The 19426-nt window shown below is 33.7% G+C and overlaps 2 protein-coding genes across 6 annotated transcripts in view; one reads left to right on the forward strand and one right to left on the reverse strand.

The window, feature by feature from the left end:
* Nucleotides 1-7256, forward strand: part of LOC140447993 (uncharacterized) — a 32822-nt gene extending 25566 nt beyond the window's left edge. For all 4 annotated transcript variants that reach the window (XM_072541014.1, XM_072541012.1, XM_072541013.1 and 1 more), the window contains 2 exons: nt 1789-2009; nt 5994-7256. In XM_072541014.1, the coding sequence (XP_072397115.1) occupies nt 1851-2009; nt 5994-7199 (1365 nt within the window). In that variant the 5' untranslated portion in view covers nt 1789-1850 and the 3' untranslated portion in view covers nt 7200-7256. The remainder of the gene's footprint in view (nt 1-1788; nt 2010-5993) is intronic.
* hiw (MYC binding protein highwire) overlaps nt 1-19426 on the reverse strand; it is a 415280-nt gene that overhangs the window by 276944 nt on the left and 118910 nt on the right. For both annotated transcript variants that reach the window (XM_072541008.1, XM_072541007.1), the window contains exons 22-24: nt 13606-13803; nt 12422-12678; nt 9626-9767 (exon numbers count right to left, since the gene is read on the reverse strand). In XM_072541008.1, coding sequence (XP_072397109.1) covers nt 9626-9767; nt 12422-12678; nt 13606-13803 — 597 coding nt within the window. The remainder of the gene's footprint in view (nt 1-9625; nt 9768-12421; nt 12679-13605; nt 13804-19426) is intronic.

Below are 19426 nucleotides of genomic sequence, written 5' to 3' on the forward strand. Positions count from 1 at the left end.
GATCTGCGTGATAGTGACTTGAATGGACATAATCTACATAGCCATTCCAAAGACCTGTATAATAATGTGCCACACATGGTAGATTCCCTATTTACAATTAAAGGCAATAGGCAGCAGAATAAGACAAGGGGATTCATTGAGCCCCATGCTCTTCAATTTGATCATGGATGAAATCATCAAAAGCGTTAACAAAGGAAGAGGATACAGAATGGAAAACAAAGAAATAAAAATACTCTGTTACGCAGACGACGTAATATTGATAGCCCAAGATGAAAATAGTCTGCAAAGACTGGTCCACAGATTAACATAAGAGCAAAAGAATTTAATATGACAATCTCATCTCAGAAAACTAAAATAGTAGTCAGCAAAAAACCAACCAGATGTAAAATAGAAATTGATGGCATCAGTAAACAAGTAATGGAAATAAAATACCTGGGAATTACACTGTCTAGCTATGGAGACATGGACAAAGAAGTGGGAGATCAAGTACAAAAAGCAAATAGACTGGCAGTATGCTTTAATAACACTATATGCCGAAACAGACACATTAATACTAAGATAATGTCAGTGTATAAGTGAAGTTTACAAACCCAGTGTAAGACCAATATTGGCATATGCCTCAAAAACAAGACAAGACAAAGCCACAACGCAAAGGCTACTGGAAACGACAGAGATGAGAGTACTGAGAAAAATTACAGGATATAAGCTGAGAGATCGAAAGGGAAGTGAAGACATTGGAAGAAAATGTAACTTACAGTGTATTAATGAATGGACACAAAATAGAAAAAAAGAATGGAATAACCACATATGCAGAATGGAGAAGACCCGTGTCGTCAGAATAGCAAGAGATAAGTCACCAATCGGCAGAAGAAGTATCGGACGACCGCGCAAAAGATGAAGTGACAAACTTCCATAGAGATATTAATCTGCCAATGAACAAGCAGAATTGCTTATAAAGAGGAAGAAGGAGAAGAAGAAAATTAAAGGTTTGTGGTTCTGGAAGAAGGGGGTTGAAAAATGACAGATATCTATACCGTTAAAAGATGTACCCTTTTAAAAGTAAAAATTTATCCTATTTGGATTGTTTTTATATATTTATAAAAACATGGTTATAATTATTCATTTATTAGTTTGAACAACTGTAAGAAGAGTTAAAAAATATTTTTCACATAAATGCTAAAAAATATTAGATTGCAAAAAAAACTGATGATAAAACAATTTGTCGATGTGATAATTTGTTCAGGTCGGTATTTATACACTTCCACATTCCACCGTATTAAAGTTATCAACAACTTCAAAGTCACGAAACAGGCATATCTGTCTAGGATTTAGGATGGTGATGACACAATGATTTAAAATTTTATAAAACTAAATTTATCGTAAATGTAATATCATGTTTTACTATCGAATCAAAAATATTTTATGTAGGTATAAACATATTTTATTACTTGGCATCCATCTCAAACATAAACAATTTATTAAACGGTTATCGATGTGAGTTTACAATAAAAAAATAATTTGAAGATAATAAATACCTACGCAATTATAACATAAGATAGGAAACGAAAATAACAAGGTAAACTAAAAATCAATCCACGGCAACAATAATATTATGTACACATTTTAAAAATGTAATGAATAAGAAAATTTATTATTTAAAAAAAGATGGTTATAATTATTACCAGTACCTACGGCACTGTTAAATAAAATCCTTTTGAAATGTGTCTATATATTTTAGGTATTTAGGTATTTTATTTTATAAGTACTCATTCTTATTTTTTTTTTCAGTTTTACGCTGTTGCAAATAATTGAAACAAGGATACAGCATGTAGCTGAGATGGACTGTGACAATGAGAATTTTTAGAAATTTGCAATTTTTGACTATTTTATTTATTGCATTATATCGGATAGTAAAGTCACAAGACGTTACCGACGATAGAAAATATGGCTGTACGTGGCACGGAGGATCAATGGCGAGGTTATCTTGCAATTGCGAAAACGGAGCAGAGGTGAGTGTATTTAATTGATTTTCGGAGTTCTTCTCTTATGTATGTATACTATTCATAATATGTACGTATACTATTGATGTATTCATTCTATTGCCTCCTTTTTTATTTGTAAACCTCAACAGTTCTTGAAGGCGTAGGAATTCTGCTTGTTCATTGACGGATTAATACCTCTATGGAAGTTTGTCAATCCAAATTTTGCGCGGTCGTCCGATACTTGATCTGCAGATTGGTGACTTATCCCTTGCTATTTTGACGACACGGGTCTCCTCCATTTTGCTTATGTGGTTATTCCATTCTTTTTTTCTATTTTGTGTCCATTCATTTATACACTGTACGTATTTCCTGTAATTATTCTTTTCAGTACTCTCATCTCTGCCGATTTCAGTAGGCTGTGTCGGGTCTTGTTTCTGAGGCATATGCCATTATTGGTCTAACACTGGCTTTATAAAGTCTTGATTTCATCTCAGTGTACATGTGTCTGTTTCGCCATATAGTGTTATTAAGGTATCCTGCCAGTCTATTTGCTTTTTGTACTTGATCTTTCACTTCTTTGTCCAGGTCTCCATAGCTAGACAGTGTAATTCTCAGGTATTTTATTTCCATTACTTGTTCATTACTGATGCCATCAATTTCTATTTTACATCTAGTTGGTTCTTTGCTGACTACTATTGTTTTAGTTTTCTGAAATGAAATTGTCATATTAAATCCTTCTGCTCTTATGTTAAATCTGTGGACCAGTCTTTACAGACTATCTTCATCTTGGGCTATCAATATTGCGTCGTCTGCGTAAAAGAGTATTTTGATTTCTTTGTTTCCCATTCTGTATCCTCTTCCTTTGAAAACGCTTTTGATGATTTCATCCATGATCAAATTGAACAGCATGGGGCTCAATTATTCACATTTTCTTATTCCGCTGCCTATTTCTATAGGTTCTGTAAGTTGTCCATCTATTCTTACTTCCATTTTGTTGTTTTGGTAGATGTTTTCGATAGTTTTTACAATATTTAGGGGAGCTTTTCTATTATACAGAAGATGGATTACATCTTTAAGTCTTACTCTGTCAAACGCTTTCTTTAGGTCAATCAGACACAGAAATGCTGGTCTATTATACTTTAGTGATTTTACTAGTGATACAGTGACTTTACAATTCTCACAATCCTCTCTAATGGAAGAATTGACTCATCCCAGATACCTATAGTATTAAAAGGATTGAGCTCTAGTGGAAATCTTTCCGTGTTATCGAGTGTCAGGTGACAGGATATAACAATAACAATATATAGAATCCTTATACTGCCAGTGCTCATATTTCAATGAAGAATCCTGAGAGGAATATTCAGTGGTCTCTGTAAACACGGCATTTAGAGGAGGAGGTACAACTACAAGATGTACCATAAATATAAATACATATCCGGTAGTAAAGACGTGATATCTCTCATAAAACTAGGAAGACTAAGATGAACAGGACACCTAAAAAGATCGCACCAGAACAACCCTCTTAGACGAATGGAAGGTCGAGGCTCTACTCTAGGACTGCAGCACCAATGACGATGATGATAATTAGCTGACATGGTACTCAGGAGTATCTCCCAAAAATTTTCGTACGCATCTGGACTTCGAGAGTAAAACAGATTTTTGCATGGTCTTATAAAGATGTTCAGTAAGACTCAACTGTTTATCTTTTCTAGGAAGTTTTTCAGAATGACTCCAGTATAATAGGTATCGTCTGGGTAGGTACTCTTCATTCTCCTAGTCTACTTATTTGTATAATTAGTTGGGTTGTTAGTTGTTAGTATTGTTGTTAGGTATCGGCACATCAATTAGTGTTGTTTGTCTAGTTAATTTATTAACTAATATGAGATATGTTCCGGAATATTATGTGCTACTGGATAATTTGTGAGCACAGTTCGGTCCCAATATAGCTTCTCGTTGTCGTTGGTCAGAAACATTATGATAATAATGCAGATAATTGGTTTGGATAATTTCTAGTTTGTTGGCTAGTTTTTGATCAATAATCTTTCCCACTGAGTTTTAAAGTACCTTATAATCAGTTCCGACATACGCCTGAGAGCCCTCGATAAGATGAATGGTTTCTTGGGCTTGACATCCATATAGCTATTTGTCCTTTTGGATTTGATGGTCTCTGACTCAAATTTTTGGTTGGGATAACCTGATTCCGAATGGCGAGTGAGGAAGCTCTCTGTTTCGGAAAACATCTTTCCTGCTCATTGGGATGTCGCCCATGCAAACGTTTACCCATCCATAAGCGCATTTTTTCTTCCTGTTATTTAGCCATACGGCTCACTCTCCCTCTAAGGGGTTCACTCATCTCAGTTACCTACAGTATCAAAAGGAATGAGCTCTGGTGGAACTATTTCCGTGTTATCGAGCCCTAGGTGACTTTGTACGTTGGAGTATCTCCCAAAAATTTTCATAGGCATCTGGAGGTCGAGAGTAGCACAGCTGTCTAAATGGTCTTAGACAGGTGTTCACTTAGATCCAGCTGTTTTATGTTTTCTAGGAGGTTTTTCGGAAGAACACTAGTAATATATAGAATAATAGGTACTGTCTGGGTAATTTCCATTCTCCATTGTCTCCTTATTTGTATTTCTTTCCTTCTTTCTATATACTTGGCGATCTTTTCGTTATATTTAACCCGCAGATTATTCGCAGATATCGCCACATCTATTAGTGTTGTTTGTCTAGTAAGTTTATTAACTAGTATGAGATCTGGTCTATTATGTGCAATTGGTTGTTCTGTGACCACAGTGCGGTCCCAGTATAGCTTGTAGTTGTCGTTTTCAAGCATTCTGTCAGGAATGTATTAATAATAAGGGAGATGTTCGGTTTGGAGAAATCCCAGTTTGTTGGCTAATTCCTGGTGGATAATCTTTCCTACTTAGTCATGGCGTTCTTCATAATCAGTACCGACAAACGCCTGGTAGCCCCCGGTAAGATGTTGGATGATTTCTCATGCTTGGCATTCATATTGGCTGTTATAATTGCTGTTATTATTATTATATATTATTATCAGTTTTGCTGTACAAATATGAGAACTGGACCCTACGGTGAACAGGTTGAAAGCATTTGAGCTGTCGTGATGCTGTCGAATTCTGATTATCTCGTGGAAGGCAAACACTACAAATGAGAAGATTTTTCAAACGATTAAAGAAGAGAAGTAACAACAGAATAGTTTGATCACCTCATTAGATAACCTAAATACCAGATCTTAGGACCCATTCTTCAAGAAAAAGATAAGGAAAGGGATAAATTGGGCGTACTAAACTATCTTCATTGCACAAAATAACGAACGTGTCTTCAGTTAAATAATTTGTTTTGAGCAGCTGCTTGTAACGAAAGCTTTCATAATATTGCTGACAATCCAACGTCCAAAGCCTACAAGCGGCAAAAGATATCAGCTTCTTCTTCTTCTTTTAGTGCCTATCCGTTTCGAATGTTGCCGACCATCAAGGCAATCTGTATTTTGAGAACTGCTGCTCTGAAAATATTTGTGGTTGTTGTATTGAACACGTACATAGATTTTTCAGCCAGGAAATCCTTCGCCTTCCTGGTCATCATTTTCCTTCTACTTTTCTTAGTAGAATTAATTGCAGCAACCCTCATTTTTCGCTGTTTCCCATGATGTGACCGAGGTATTTGATTTTAGCTGTTTTTATTGTGATTAACAACTCTTTTCCTTTTTGCATTCTTAATAAAACGTCCTGGTTAGTAACGTGGCCGGTATAGGATATCTTCAGAATTCGAAGATAAAGCCACATTTCGAAAGCCTCAATCTTTTTGCAGTTCAGAAACTACTTACTTTATAGCATAGGTGGGTCTACTGTCGAAGAATTCCACATGTAAATGTGGATACAAGTCTATGTTAATTTTATGCAACGATTGTTCAAAAGTAAAACCAAAAATTAAATTTCTTAAAGTTTGTACACCCTGTATATATGTATTAATAAAGACTCATTTCTTTTTCAGATGACAATCAAGGCAGAATCCATTAATTCCTTTTCGACTTCCGAAATATTAATCAACGGATGTAAGTCAGTTAAAATAGAAGCAAATGCTGTAGCAGAAATGCGAAACTTACGAGCATTATCTTTAAGTAAAATTGGTACCATTCAACTGGATACAGACAGTATTAACTGGTACGGATACAAAGAAAATAGCGGACAAATAGAAGAAGAACGATTCGACATCACTGTTCCTTCTCTAAAAGTTAACCTTTATAAGAGTAACATATCACAAATTCAAAGTCATGCTTTTGCAGGCAGAATTAGTGAAATAACTTTCGAAGACGTGAGCGTTGATCGTTTAGATCCTTTAGCATTTGTTAATTTACTACAGACTGAAAAAATATCAATAAGGGATTCAGTTTTGAGAAACGTGGGTGTACAAAGTTTTAAAAAGTTTTCGACGGAATACGTAGAGCTAATCAATGTTTCTGCCGATCTATTACCAAGTAGGGCATTCTCTAATATCACCGTATACCAAAATTTTACCATAGAAAATTGTACCTTTAATACAGTTCGACCTGGAGGATTTACTGTATACAACCCTTTAGTGTTTCAAGTAACGAATACGAACGTCAAAGATTTAAATGGAGAAGCTTTTAAAGTTATATCAAGGGGAAGGGTTATTTTTCGAAACAACAACTTCACACGGATGGATGATGGTGCTCTCAGAGGAATAACTTTTAGAAAAGATATGCTGTTAGGTGAATCCTTATTCGTTTTTGATTCTAACAGATTAGGCAAACTCAGCAGTGGAGCGCTGAGTGTGTCAGAGCCCAATGTACAATTCAAAAATATTTACCTCGGAGAAAACTGTGATTGTTCAGATACCGATCAAAAAATTAAAGATAGTTCGTATTACGAAGACATACAGTGCATGTCTAATAATGAATATATGACAGTGACATATTTTAAAGCTCACATGTGCTCAGTGGCTAGCAATTATTACATTATAATAATTGTAGTTTGTGTTGTAGGAACATTAGTGATAGCCTTAATTTCTGGCATAGTATTGTATTATAAATTTGTGTATAGAGTACGAAAATATGGAGATAAAAAAAGTGAAAAGAAAGGAAATTTAAGTCTTATAGTTCCAGATGGTAGGACGTATAGAGAGACTGAATTACATGTTATAGTAGAAAGAACTGATCTCCTTACAACTGATTTGTAAATAGATGTAGTTATTTCATTGTAAACTAAGATATTTATTAAAAATATTTAAGTTAAATTTAGGTTTATTGCTTCCTTTTTAATTTTAATTAACAAAAGGTTTAGACATTCAGTAACATTGGTAAAAACATACTCCAGCGCGGATATTCAGTCGTACTACAACTCACTTGCTGCTAACATTATTCTTAAACATGAAAAAGTGCGAAAACCGAAACCCATGAAATATGACTTAAAACAACTAAGAGACATCGACAAAAAATGAGAGGACAAGAATATCTACCTGGATCGGAAACAATAGACGCAGAAGAAGAGTTAAAAAAACTAATATATATTACTAAAGAAATACTAGACCAATAATTGTCTACTCAAGAGCGTCGCAAAGGACCGGCTTGGATAAAATGCATCTCTCAGCAGTACTAGTCTAATATTTTATATTATATATACGATAAAATAAAAAATCATTGAAAAGTTGTAATAATTGAATACTCCACGAAATATATAAATAGCTTGTAAAGTACTAATTTTTTTCGAATATTTTGAACTTGAAGTAGCGATTGTGACAATATACACAAATATATAGTGATGTAAAAACAATTAATCATATATCGTTTATAAGTGATGTCATCCAACGAATTCGAATAATTCCTGGAAATATATACCTATGCATTTTGATGAGTTATTGACAACGAAAAATATGAATTTTGCGTAAAAAAGTCAACATTATATGCATTATAAATTAAAATCAAAAAAAGGTAGTCTTACTCGTAATAGAGCACCGCCGTAGTAAGATCTTTGTAGGGTTCTGTACGTGACCACTACTTGGATCTGTTGACAAGGCGTGAAATCCGGCAAATGCGCATTCGTATCTTAACCGTACTGCATCAGGCATTAGGCATCATTAGCATATTGTAGGTTTTGCAAATTTCAATTTAAATATTTTCGAATGCATGTTATTAACTCATACATTGGCGGTACTATTTATATACAGTTCTTACAATAAATGGATTAGATCTTTTGGCGTAAGATCTATTTCCCTAAGTATATGCCACAGTTTATCCCATTTTACACTATTGAAGGCCTTTAATTAAGTAGACAGTTCAAGGGTATTGAAGTAGTCAGCAAAGCACAAATATGTTTCCAGAATAAATTCTCGAGGTTTTTCTACAATTTGACAAATACTATAATAATGTATATTAATGTACTATTTATTAATGTACTATTAATAATGTATATTATAATAATGTATATTCTCCTGTGCCCCTATTTGCGACGAATCCTGATTGATCTTGGGGAACTTTTTAACATATGAGAATAAAAATGAACTGACCCTGTTCCAGATTTTATTGAGTGTTTCAGCTGTTATTTCATCTTCAATTTTGTCTTTCTTGACTTTTAGCTTTTTATTGCCGCCTCAATTTCAGATTTCATTATTTATGGTTCTTTTTCATCACTTCTTGGCTGTGTAATATTGTTTGAGTTAGTAAGGTATTTCCACTATTATCTTTGATGATCTGTGTGAAGTTTGAATTCTTTCGCTAGATATTTGACTTCTGAGAAAAGTTTTTTTTCGGCCAGCATGTTCTTCTAATTGTGCACATATGTTTGTAATATAATTATTTCTGTCCGTTTTGCACAAGTTTTATAGTTGTATTTATGGTGTTATCTCTATTTGTTTTGGTTGAGAGTCTGTTTAGGCATCCAATGTTTTTCCTATCTATTTTTTCTTTGGAATTTGTGCTGTATATGGCTTCAGACATACTTCTCTGTATGTTCCCACGTTTTGTCAGGATCTCCGGTAGTTATTGGTAGGTCAGCGTCTACTTACATTTTTTTTAAATTTTCTGGGTGTTTTGGAACCAATGTTGGTCTTTTATTTATAATTATCTTACTCTGTAGTTTAGTAGGGTATTTTGTTTATAACATTTTGTGGTCGGAACCATTTGCAGCTGGTTTTGTGTTCACACGAATTACTGAGCTCCTCCATTGTTTAGTGATAAGAATATAATCTATTTATATTATATTGCACTCCAGGCCAAGTCCATGTTGATAATCTTTGAGGATTAAAAATATTAGATATTAATTTTTAAAATTAAATTAAATCAAACTATTAAGTCGCCCATATTCGATAAAGGAACTGAAAATCCGACAATTTTATATTTGTCAAACTGATATGGTAAAAACTGATCCTACGAAAGGCTGTCGTCTTTTAGCTGTTTTATTTTTGAAACCTATAAAATATATAGATTTAACCTATATATCCTATTTTAAATATATTAGGTATATATTAAAATCAATTTAGTGCAGAAATGCTCGTTAAAAGTTACACCGCTAATAAACCATCAACAATAAAGACTACTCACACTAGAAAATCCGTTTTTGTTATTGTTACTGCTTTTATTTTTGAATACAAATAATATAAAAACTTACCTGTAGGGCAGCATACCGTCCAAAGCTTGTTGAACCGTAGGAGGTGAACTAAGAGCCAATCCTTTGGACAAAAGTGATCCGTGTTTGGAAAATATATCAGAGGCTACGTTTTCAGCGACTTCCATGTCAACATCAGCTTCATCTACAATTAATTGATTATCAACATCCTGCTTTTTAATGCAAAGCGATTTATACAGTGTGTCCGTAAAGTCGATATTTCCTAAATGAAAATCCTTTTTAACAAAATCTAAAGCACGTCGATTTTTAAATTTAATGTTTTACATTTTACAATAAAATTTCATTATACAAGGTGATACACATTACAGTGATTACGTCATCGGCTCTTTTTTTAAATGTAACGCCCTGTATTTTAGAAAATTTTTAGATCGATAAAAATGAGCTGATTTCAAAAAAATATAATACTGGGCTTCTAACGGATATAATTTGAAAGATAAACGCGTAAAAAATTAATTTTTATTGATTTATAATATCAATAAATTATAATAAATAACTTGAAAGTAATCCATTAATTCATACATGACTTTTAAATGTTCGAATTGCAGCCCTTGTTGTGTTCGAGAGTAACCCAAAAATTGTACAAATTCTTGTAGAACCTTGTTTATGCTTTCTTGAGAAATATTGTTTATTTCTTTACGAATTCTTGTTTTTAAGTCTCCAATATTTGCAGGTTTCATTTTATAAACAACATTCTTTAAATGACCCTACATATAATAATCAAAAGGATTGAGGGCTGGCGACCTCGCTGGCTATTCAATACGTCCACGTCTTCCAATCCACCTGTTCGGATAAATTTCGTTTAGGTACGTTCGAACATCTAAAGCATAATGCGGAGGCGCACCATCCTGTTGAAATCATAAATTTTTATCAAAACCTTCAAGATTAATTGTACCGGGGAATAAATTAACTAAAGTAGGTACGAGATACCCACTTAAAAACTAAAGGTATGCTGGCCCGTTTAAATTACCTTCGAAATGATAGGGTCCAATGATTTTATTTCTTACAATGCCAGCCCATACGTTTACCTTTTGCGGGTATTGTGTATGATGTTCCCGCATCCAGTTGGAGTTTTCTTTTGCCCAGTATCTACAATTCTGACGGTTGACCTCGCGATTTAAATAGCCCCATCAGACAAAATAATAATATTTTGAACCAAGAGAGGGTTTCGGTGGCTGTTATCCATCATCATTTAGCAAAATTGTATTCTTTTATCTGGATAATCCTCGTTAAATTCCTGTACAACTGTGCATTTTACTTACTTTACTTACTTTTACGTACTTTGTATACCGTTGTTTTGCAAACATCGAGATCACTAGCAACCTTACGAACAGAAGTGTGCGCATCTTCTTCAAAAACAAATAGAACATCTTCATAATTTACAGAAGGACGACCTGATTTGCGTGCATTTTCAACCGTACCAGTTTCTCGAAATTTCTTTTCAATTTTACTTACTGTGGACTGCGTAATGGGTATTTCTGGATATTTATCATTAAATTAATTACACACTTCCATCTGAGTTCGCGATTTGTCTCCATACCCAATCATCATGAGTATTTCAATTCTTTGCTCTACACTCAAATTCATTTCTACTTAAAATTAATTCTAAGCACTAATACAGAACATTCACGAATTAATACAATTAATGTACTAGTTAATTGTTATTGAACGTTACTAAAAATAATTACAGTTTACCAAAAACTAGAAGTGGGCTACTTTTTTGCAATTGATAATAAATAATTTATTTTCTAAGCGCACATCTTTCAAATTATATCCATTAGATCCGAGTATTATACTTTTTTGAATCAACTCATTTTTATCGATCTAAAAATGTCCTAAAATACAGGGTGTTACATTTAAAAAAGAGCCGATGACGTCATCGCTGTAATGTGTATCACCTTATTTATAATGATCATGTATCATATTATCACGTATAATGAAATTTTATTGTAAAATGTAGAATATTAAATTTAAAAATCGACTGTTTTAGATTTTTTTAAAAAGGCTTTTCATCGAATCGAATTTATTCCATACTTTACGGACACACTGTATAATTACGGGTATATCTGTAGTTTTCTATTTATTTATTTAGAGGAGAAGAACTAAGAACAGTGGAACTAATGGAAATTCGAAAATAGGCGCAAATCCAGACATCTGTATATCATTTTTTGCAAATAACAACTAGTTTGATAGTTTCAATTCGGCCTGATGAACGGGTACAAATTGTAAACCTTGAAGCCGGTCGCCCCATTATATCAATAAAATATTTATAAAAATTGAATCCAGTATTTTGTACTATTAATTGGTTTGACTACTAGTGCCACCTTTCCGATAGGTGCCTAATGAATAGAACCAATGAAGAAGAACTCTGTCTGGAGCACCTCCGCGCCAATGTAAAAATCTTTTCTTCAAAACGTATCAATGATATTTCTAAAAGGATTCCCGTATTATGGAATTAGCAAGTCAATAATAATAAATGAATGCAAATATAGATGCATTATATATTTTTTTAGTAGATTTTTCGATTATCTCGGGAACTTCTCACTAGAAAAATTGATCAGCTAATTAAAGGTCTTAATTTGACACACTAACATGAGCTTGATTGACCATTAGGTTTATTTTACGTACATAAGTAGGTATATGGAATAATTATTATTTCCAATATTTTTAAATAAATATTACTGACGCATTTTGGCGCTTTTTATGATTGCAAAATATTGTATTATTGAATCTAATTGTTTATTAAGTCATACAAAGACCATATTACAAAAAATTACAAACCTCCATTTAGTGGAAATAAAATATCCTTTTTCATTAGACTTGCTGCACACATTCCTCCCAGAAACGCCAATTCGCCTTCCAAATGTTTTAGTTCATTCAAGCTTTGAAAATTATCTTGGGGCCATTCGTATCCGATCACTAGACATTTGAAGCCGTAGGCACAGAGACGTTCGTCTTTCAAATAATCGGACGCTGTTTCTAGCGAAAACAAAACTTCATTTCCTGGTAGAATCACTGAGTTAGTAGGCCACTGCAAACTAAATACTTTTATGAAAACATTGTATAAGTATACGCTGTGTTTGTTATAAAGTTAAAAAGTAATATTTTGACATTACGATATACCAAAATTTCTTAATATTGTTCAAAAAGATATAAACTAAATTTATAATGGAATTTGTTATACATTGTGACCTATCGAAAATGTAGCAAGAGACCTATTTTAAAAAAGGAAAATCTTCTAAGAAGAAAGCGTTGTTGTATTAGGACAAGGCTCCAGCTCACAGATTCTTCTTCTTTATGTGCCGTCTTCTACCGAAGGTTGGCGACCATCAAACGATAGGTTTCTCTGTTTTGTGCCGCATGTATTATGTTCGCGGCTTCTGGTATTTGAAACCATTCTCTCAAATTTCTCAGCCAGGATTTCTTCTTTCTACCCAAACCTCTTCTACCTTCAATCTTGCCTTCCACGATAAGCTGATCATTCATAAGCTGATAAGCTGCAGACTTATCATTACGGAACACATGGCCCAGGTATGACGCTTTCCTCCTTTTAACAGTTGTTAACAATTCCATCTCTTTACCCATTCGTCTTGCGAATTTTGCGAATCTTTACCCGCTCACAGATACTTCTTCAAAATTCATGAATTAAAGTATCAACTGCTACGTCTTGCACCCTGTTTTAGCCTCCTCGGACTATTTTTTATTTGCCAACTTGAAAAAATGGCTGAGTGGTCAAAGATTTTCAAACCGCGAAGAAATGATGTCGGCAGTTAATGGCTATTTTGAGGAGCAAGACATTTCTTATTATAAAAATGGTATCGAACTTATTAAACATCGCTTCGAAAAGTGTATAGAGCAAAATTTTTATATTTTCTTTGTTGGGTTGCGTACTTCTGGCAATACTCTGGACACTTCTTGATTGGCAGATTAACATTTTGGTTTTGGTTGTACAAAAGTCCTCTTACCTTCCACTGAACTTATGTAGAACTGGCCAATACGGCATCGGTGGAGAGTCTCCATCATCGATAAGTATAGCTTGATTTTTATCGTTTGGACAATGTTTAGCTGGTACGAATAATTGTAGCGAATCCTCGGGTTGAACGGTGGAGCAAGCGGGATCAAACTCCAAACTCATCCATTTTACGCTCTCTGGAAACTGCACTCTAGAATAAATAAAAAATAAATTCGTATTTGTTTTTAGCAAAACTAAAAATTTTCATATTAACTAAACTAACGTTCTTATGTGAGGAATGTTATAAAATTTACAGACATAATTTGGATACATGAATCGCAATATGTCAAACTGAACTAAATAATACAAATTGTTGACGCTACATAATAATAGAATGGGAACAACAAGGAAGGATTTTAAAGTTGGAATTGAATTACATGTAGAACTATTTAATGGAAGTAACAGTAATGAACCGAACACACTTTTGACACACAGAGGTCGAGAAAATGTAGTTTAAAAACATTAAAAATTACAGAAATATCGAAACTTGTAGGATACATTCAAAACATTATCGCCATAACAAAAAACAACACGCGATCAGACAGAAAGGTCTTATTATGACAAAGTTGTCTATTTTTATAGAAAGTTTTATAGAAAGGTATATCATTTTATGACCCAAATAAAATCTTATTTTATGTTCCCAATGCCGATATCCTTCAACAATTTGTATGGGCGATTTCTTGACTTCTGCTAGCTCATGTGTCATAATTTTGGTTTTTTAACAGTTATCAGCAAACCGATCCTGTGTGTCATTGAAATTTATATTGGCGTCAATTTTGGTCCGAGAGTCAAGAGAATAGACATTTCCTACATAAAATTGGCCGCTCGTTCTTCTGCCATACTCAGAATTTTTGCACATCTAACGGTTCGTGAGAAAAATTTCCACTTGGATGTTTGTATTTGCTGAAAATTTCGTGAAAATTAAAAGTGAATATTTTGTTTGAAATTTGAATTATTTCGATTAAGGGTAACTTGCTGTTTAAAAAAAAATGAACATGTGACTAGAAATTATGCACTGTTTTGCCGGAAAATCGAAAAAACTGTAGACCATTGGATTTTTATCAAATCTCGTTAATCGCCTATGTTGGCGTCAATTTTGGTCCGAGGGTCAAGCGAATGGACATTTCCTGCATAAAATTGGCCGCTCGTTTTTCTGCCATACTCAGAATTTTCCTACATCTAACAGTTCGTAAGAAAAGTTTCCCCTTGGATGTCTGTATTTGCTGAAAATTTCGTGAAAATTAAAAGTATTTATTTTTTTTAAAATTTGATTTATTTCGATTAAGGGTGACTTGCTGATTAAAAAATCTAAACACGTGGCAAGAAATTATGCACCGTTTTGCCGGAAAATCGAAAAAATTGTAGACCATTGGATTTTTATCAAATTTCGTTAATCGGCTATGTTGGCGTCAATTTTGGTCCGAGAGTCAAGCGAATATACATTTCCTACATAAAATTGGCCGCTCGTTCTTCTGCCATACTTAGAATTTTCCTACATCTAACGGTTCGTGAGGAAAATTTCCTCTTGGATGTCTGTATTTGCTGTAAATTTCGAGAAAATTAAAAGTGTATATTTTGTTTGAAATTTGATTTATTTCGCTTAAGGGTGACTTGCTGATTAAAAAAATCTAAACATGTGACTAAAAATTATTAACTGTTTTGCAGGAAAATCGAAAAAACTGTAGATTTTTTAATTCGATTTTTCCTCTTTTCTGGCAAACTGGCGTTAAGGGATCAGAAAAAAACACAAGTTTGGAATAAGCTGGACCAAGTGCATGTACCAAAACATTAAACAAAATTTTTTTTTTTGTAAAATTTGGAAAATTTTTTCCAAGGGGGTACCCTTGGATTTTTATCAAATTTAGTTAATTGGCTATATTGGCGTCAATTTTGGTCCGAGAGTCAAGCGAATAGACATTTTCTACATAAAATTGGCCGCACGTTCTTCTGCCATACTCAGAATTTTCCTACATCTAACGGTTCGTGAGGACAATTTCCACTTGGATGTCTGTATTTGCTGAAAATTTCGTGAAAATTAAAAGTGAGTACTTTGTTTGAAATTTGAATTATTTTGATTAAGGGTGACTTGCTGTTAAAAAAAAATAAACATGTGGCTAGAAATTATGCACCGTTCTGCCGGAAAATCGAAAAAACTGTAGACCATTGGATTATTATCAAATTTCGTTAATCGGCTATGTTGGCGTCAATTTTGGTCCGAGAGTCAAGCGAATAGACATTTCCTACATAAAATTGGCCGCTCGTTCTTCTGCCATACTCAGAATTTTCCTACATCTAACGGTTCGTGAGAAAAAGTTTCACTGGGATGTATGTATTCGCTGTAAATTTCGAGAAAATTAAAAGTGTATATTTTGTTTGAAATTTGAATTATTTCGATTAAGGGTGACATGCTGATTAAAAGATTCTATACTTGTGACTAAATGTTATGAACGGTTTTGCCGGAAAATCGAAAATAGATTTTTTAATTCGATTTTTCCTCTTTTCCGGCAAACTGGGGTTAAGGGATCAGAAAAAAACACATATTTGGAATAAGCTGATAATAAACAAAATTTATTTTTTGTAAAATTTGGTAAAAATTTTCCAAGGGGGTAGCCTTGGATTTTTATCAAATTTGGTTAATCGGCTATATTGGCGTCAATTTTTGTCCGAGAGTCAAGCGAATAGACATTTTCTACATAAAATTGGCCGCTCGTTCTTCTGCCATACTCAGAATTTTCCTACATCTAACGGTTCGTGAGGAAAATTTCCACTTGGATGTCTGTATTTGCTGAAAATTTCGTGAAAATTAAAAGTGAGTACTTTGTTTGAAATTTGAATTATTTTGATTAAGGGTGACTTGCTGTTAAAAAAAAAAATAAACATGTGGCTAGAAATTATTCACCGTTTTGCCGGAAAATCGAAAAAACTGTAGACCATTGGATTTTTATCAAATTTCGTTAAGCGGCTATGTTGGCGTCAATTTTGGTTCGAGAGTCAAGCGAATAGACATTTCCTACATAAAATTGGCCGCTCGTTCTTCTGCCGTACTCAGAATTTCCCTACATCTAACGGTTCGTGAGGAAAATTTCCACTTGGATGTCTGTATTTGCTGAAAATTTCGTGAAAATTAAAAGTGAGTACTTTGTTTGAAATTTGAATTATATTGATTAAGGGTGACTTGCTGTTAAAAAAAATAAACATGTGGCTAGAAATTATTCACCGTTTTGCCGGAAAATCGAAAAAACTGTAGACCATTGGATTTTTATCAAATTTGGTTATTCGGCTATATTGCCGTCAATTTTGGTCCGAGAGTCAAGCGAATAGACATTTCCTACATAAAATTGGCCGCTCGTTCTTCTGCCATACTCAGAATTTTCCTACATCTAACGGTTCGTGAGGAAAATTTCCAATTGGATGTCTGTATTTGCTGAAAATTTCGTGAAAATTAAAATCGACTATTTGACTATTTGACTATTCGAATATTTGATCGACTATTTCCAGTCTATGAAATGCTTTGTGGAAGTAAACAAAAATTATTTAAATCCGTAAACTAATTTTCGAAACCAAATTCAGATTTTTGTTTTGGTTTCGAAAATTAGTTTACGGATTTTAATATCAGATGTCGCTATTTGCATCTATACGAAGCCATGTTAGAGTTGCTTCCTAAGACAGAAAAGATTTATTTTCACTTTCAGAGCGACTGTGAATATCTCTCTCTGATGATCCCTATTAGGGTGAAATACGTATAAGCGGATACACAGACGCACTGTACGTGAAATCAAATCTTGACTTTTTTTTTCTTTCAAAAATTACTTCATTTGTTCCGTGGCCTGGTCTAAATCTGGCTTGTTCACCTAACCGATAGAAATCGAGTTTCGATAGAACCGATAGAAATCGGTTTACAATCTGTTTGCCAATATTCGAGTAAAGAGTCTATAGATATGGTTCAGTAAGCTAATGGGCCTATAGTTTTCAAGATATAAATAATTTATTTTCTTTTTTATGAAGGATAATTGTAACCAAATTTTCCCATTTATTTGAGATATTTTCATTATACAGACATAGGTCCTGACATAAGAAGAGACTTTCCAATTTTAAAACCTCTTTTAAAACCTTTTATATTTTTATCAATATGCTTTTTTGGGAGCATGTTAGATTTTCACCCTTGATATATCTGAAGCCGGGATCTGACAGAACGTAGGGAGGCGTTCTTTATTGGTGAAGAGAAATAGAAAATACATAATAGAAAAGACAAAATCTAAAAACAGAAACCAACACAACAAGGAATACTGTTTTTACCCTCAATATTTGTGGTTTACGATCCCTGGGATAGGGCAAAACTGTCCATTTACGGTGAGAGCGTGCTTTCATGTCGTTTGTTGGTAAATCAACACGGTTCGAAGACAGTTGGAAGCTGATTTCACCCCTTCAACTCTTCCGACGCGACTCGGGACAGGTACGGTTAGGGTTTTAGTAATTTTACTATGAAGTGGTCTAACGAAGTTGTCTTGGAATTTTCATCATTGTATTAATTACCCAAATTACTAAAATTTTTACCAGCAGCACTGGTGGACAATACTAAACTAAAGCCTCGTTCTCGAGGGGACACGCTCCATTGGGGTATTTATTAAAAAGTAAATATTTATTAATTTCACACTAACATGGAGTGCCAACCGTGGTCTATTTTCTTTTCACTATTATCTATTTTCTATTTCTGCTTGTCAATGGCGACGTGAACCAGCGAAAAGCACCTTTAAACGTTGTGTGCGATGCTGGCTTAATATATCATCCGATTCTACATTCTGCGCCTTTCGTATTGACTTGTTTCACAGAAAGTTTCCACTATATGTAATGTGCATGGCCCATTTGGTATTTCATTGCCAGTTTTGTTAGAAGGTTTCTTTAGGTTTGTGTTATTGAGTCTACTATTTTTTCGTTTAGGTTGTTTACATCTCTTGTTGATTTGTTCCTTAGTAAAATACTGTTGATATATTTTTCAAATCCAAGTTGTTATTTCTGTATTTCTGTTTATTTTCTTGTGTCATTCTTACTTAATATTTATTTCTACAGTAGCTCGGAACCATTCGATGATTGCTTGCTATCGAAAGTTGATTTTGGACTGGCACATCTTTAATTATATGATTTTTAACCATGATAATAAAGTCGATAATAAAGTCATCTCCGATCTCCTGGACCATTTATATGGATCTTCTTAAAGAACAAGCTATTTATCAAGTATTTTCAGATAAATCAATTTTTGTTCCTATTTTAGCATTACCATAGTCACATATTATTGTGAAATGTTTATGGTCTTCTGTAACAGCTGTAGGTAAGTTGTCCTAAAAACTTTTTACTTTTTCAGAGTGCTCCAATGTTCGTGCATAGTCTTGAATTATCCTTATGGAGTAACGGGAGTTTAGATGTATTTTTATAAATATAATTCTTGTGGATAATATTTTAACGTATAATATTTTTGGCTAATTTTTACTAACCATAGAATTTAAAAGGCTGAAATGGTATGACCATGTCAAAAGTGTGAATAATCAAAGATGGCCAAAGAGAATATTAGAGTGGATTCCCACCAATCGCAAGAAAAGGGAAATATCAAGAAGATCGTGGAGACAAGCAGGAAATGGTGCATTGAAAGATAGGGCTCAACGGAAAGTGTTGAAAATATATGGCCCAATAGTTAATTGGCATTGTAAGAAAAGGCAAGGCGCAGAGGTTGAGATAGGTAGGTCACACCCAAAGAGAACAAGATGACCGATAGTCGAAAA

The sequence above is a fragment of the Diabrotica undecimpunctata genome, chromosome 8, assembly GCF_040954645.1.
Source record: "Diabrotica undecimpunctata isolate CICGRU chromosome 8, icDiaUnde3, whole genome shotgun sequence".
NCBI classification, from domain to species: domain Eukaryota; kingdom Metazoa; phylum Arthropoda; class Insecta; order Coleoptera; family Chrysomelidae; genus Diabrotica; species Diabrotica undecimpunctata.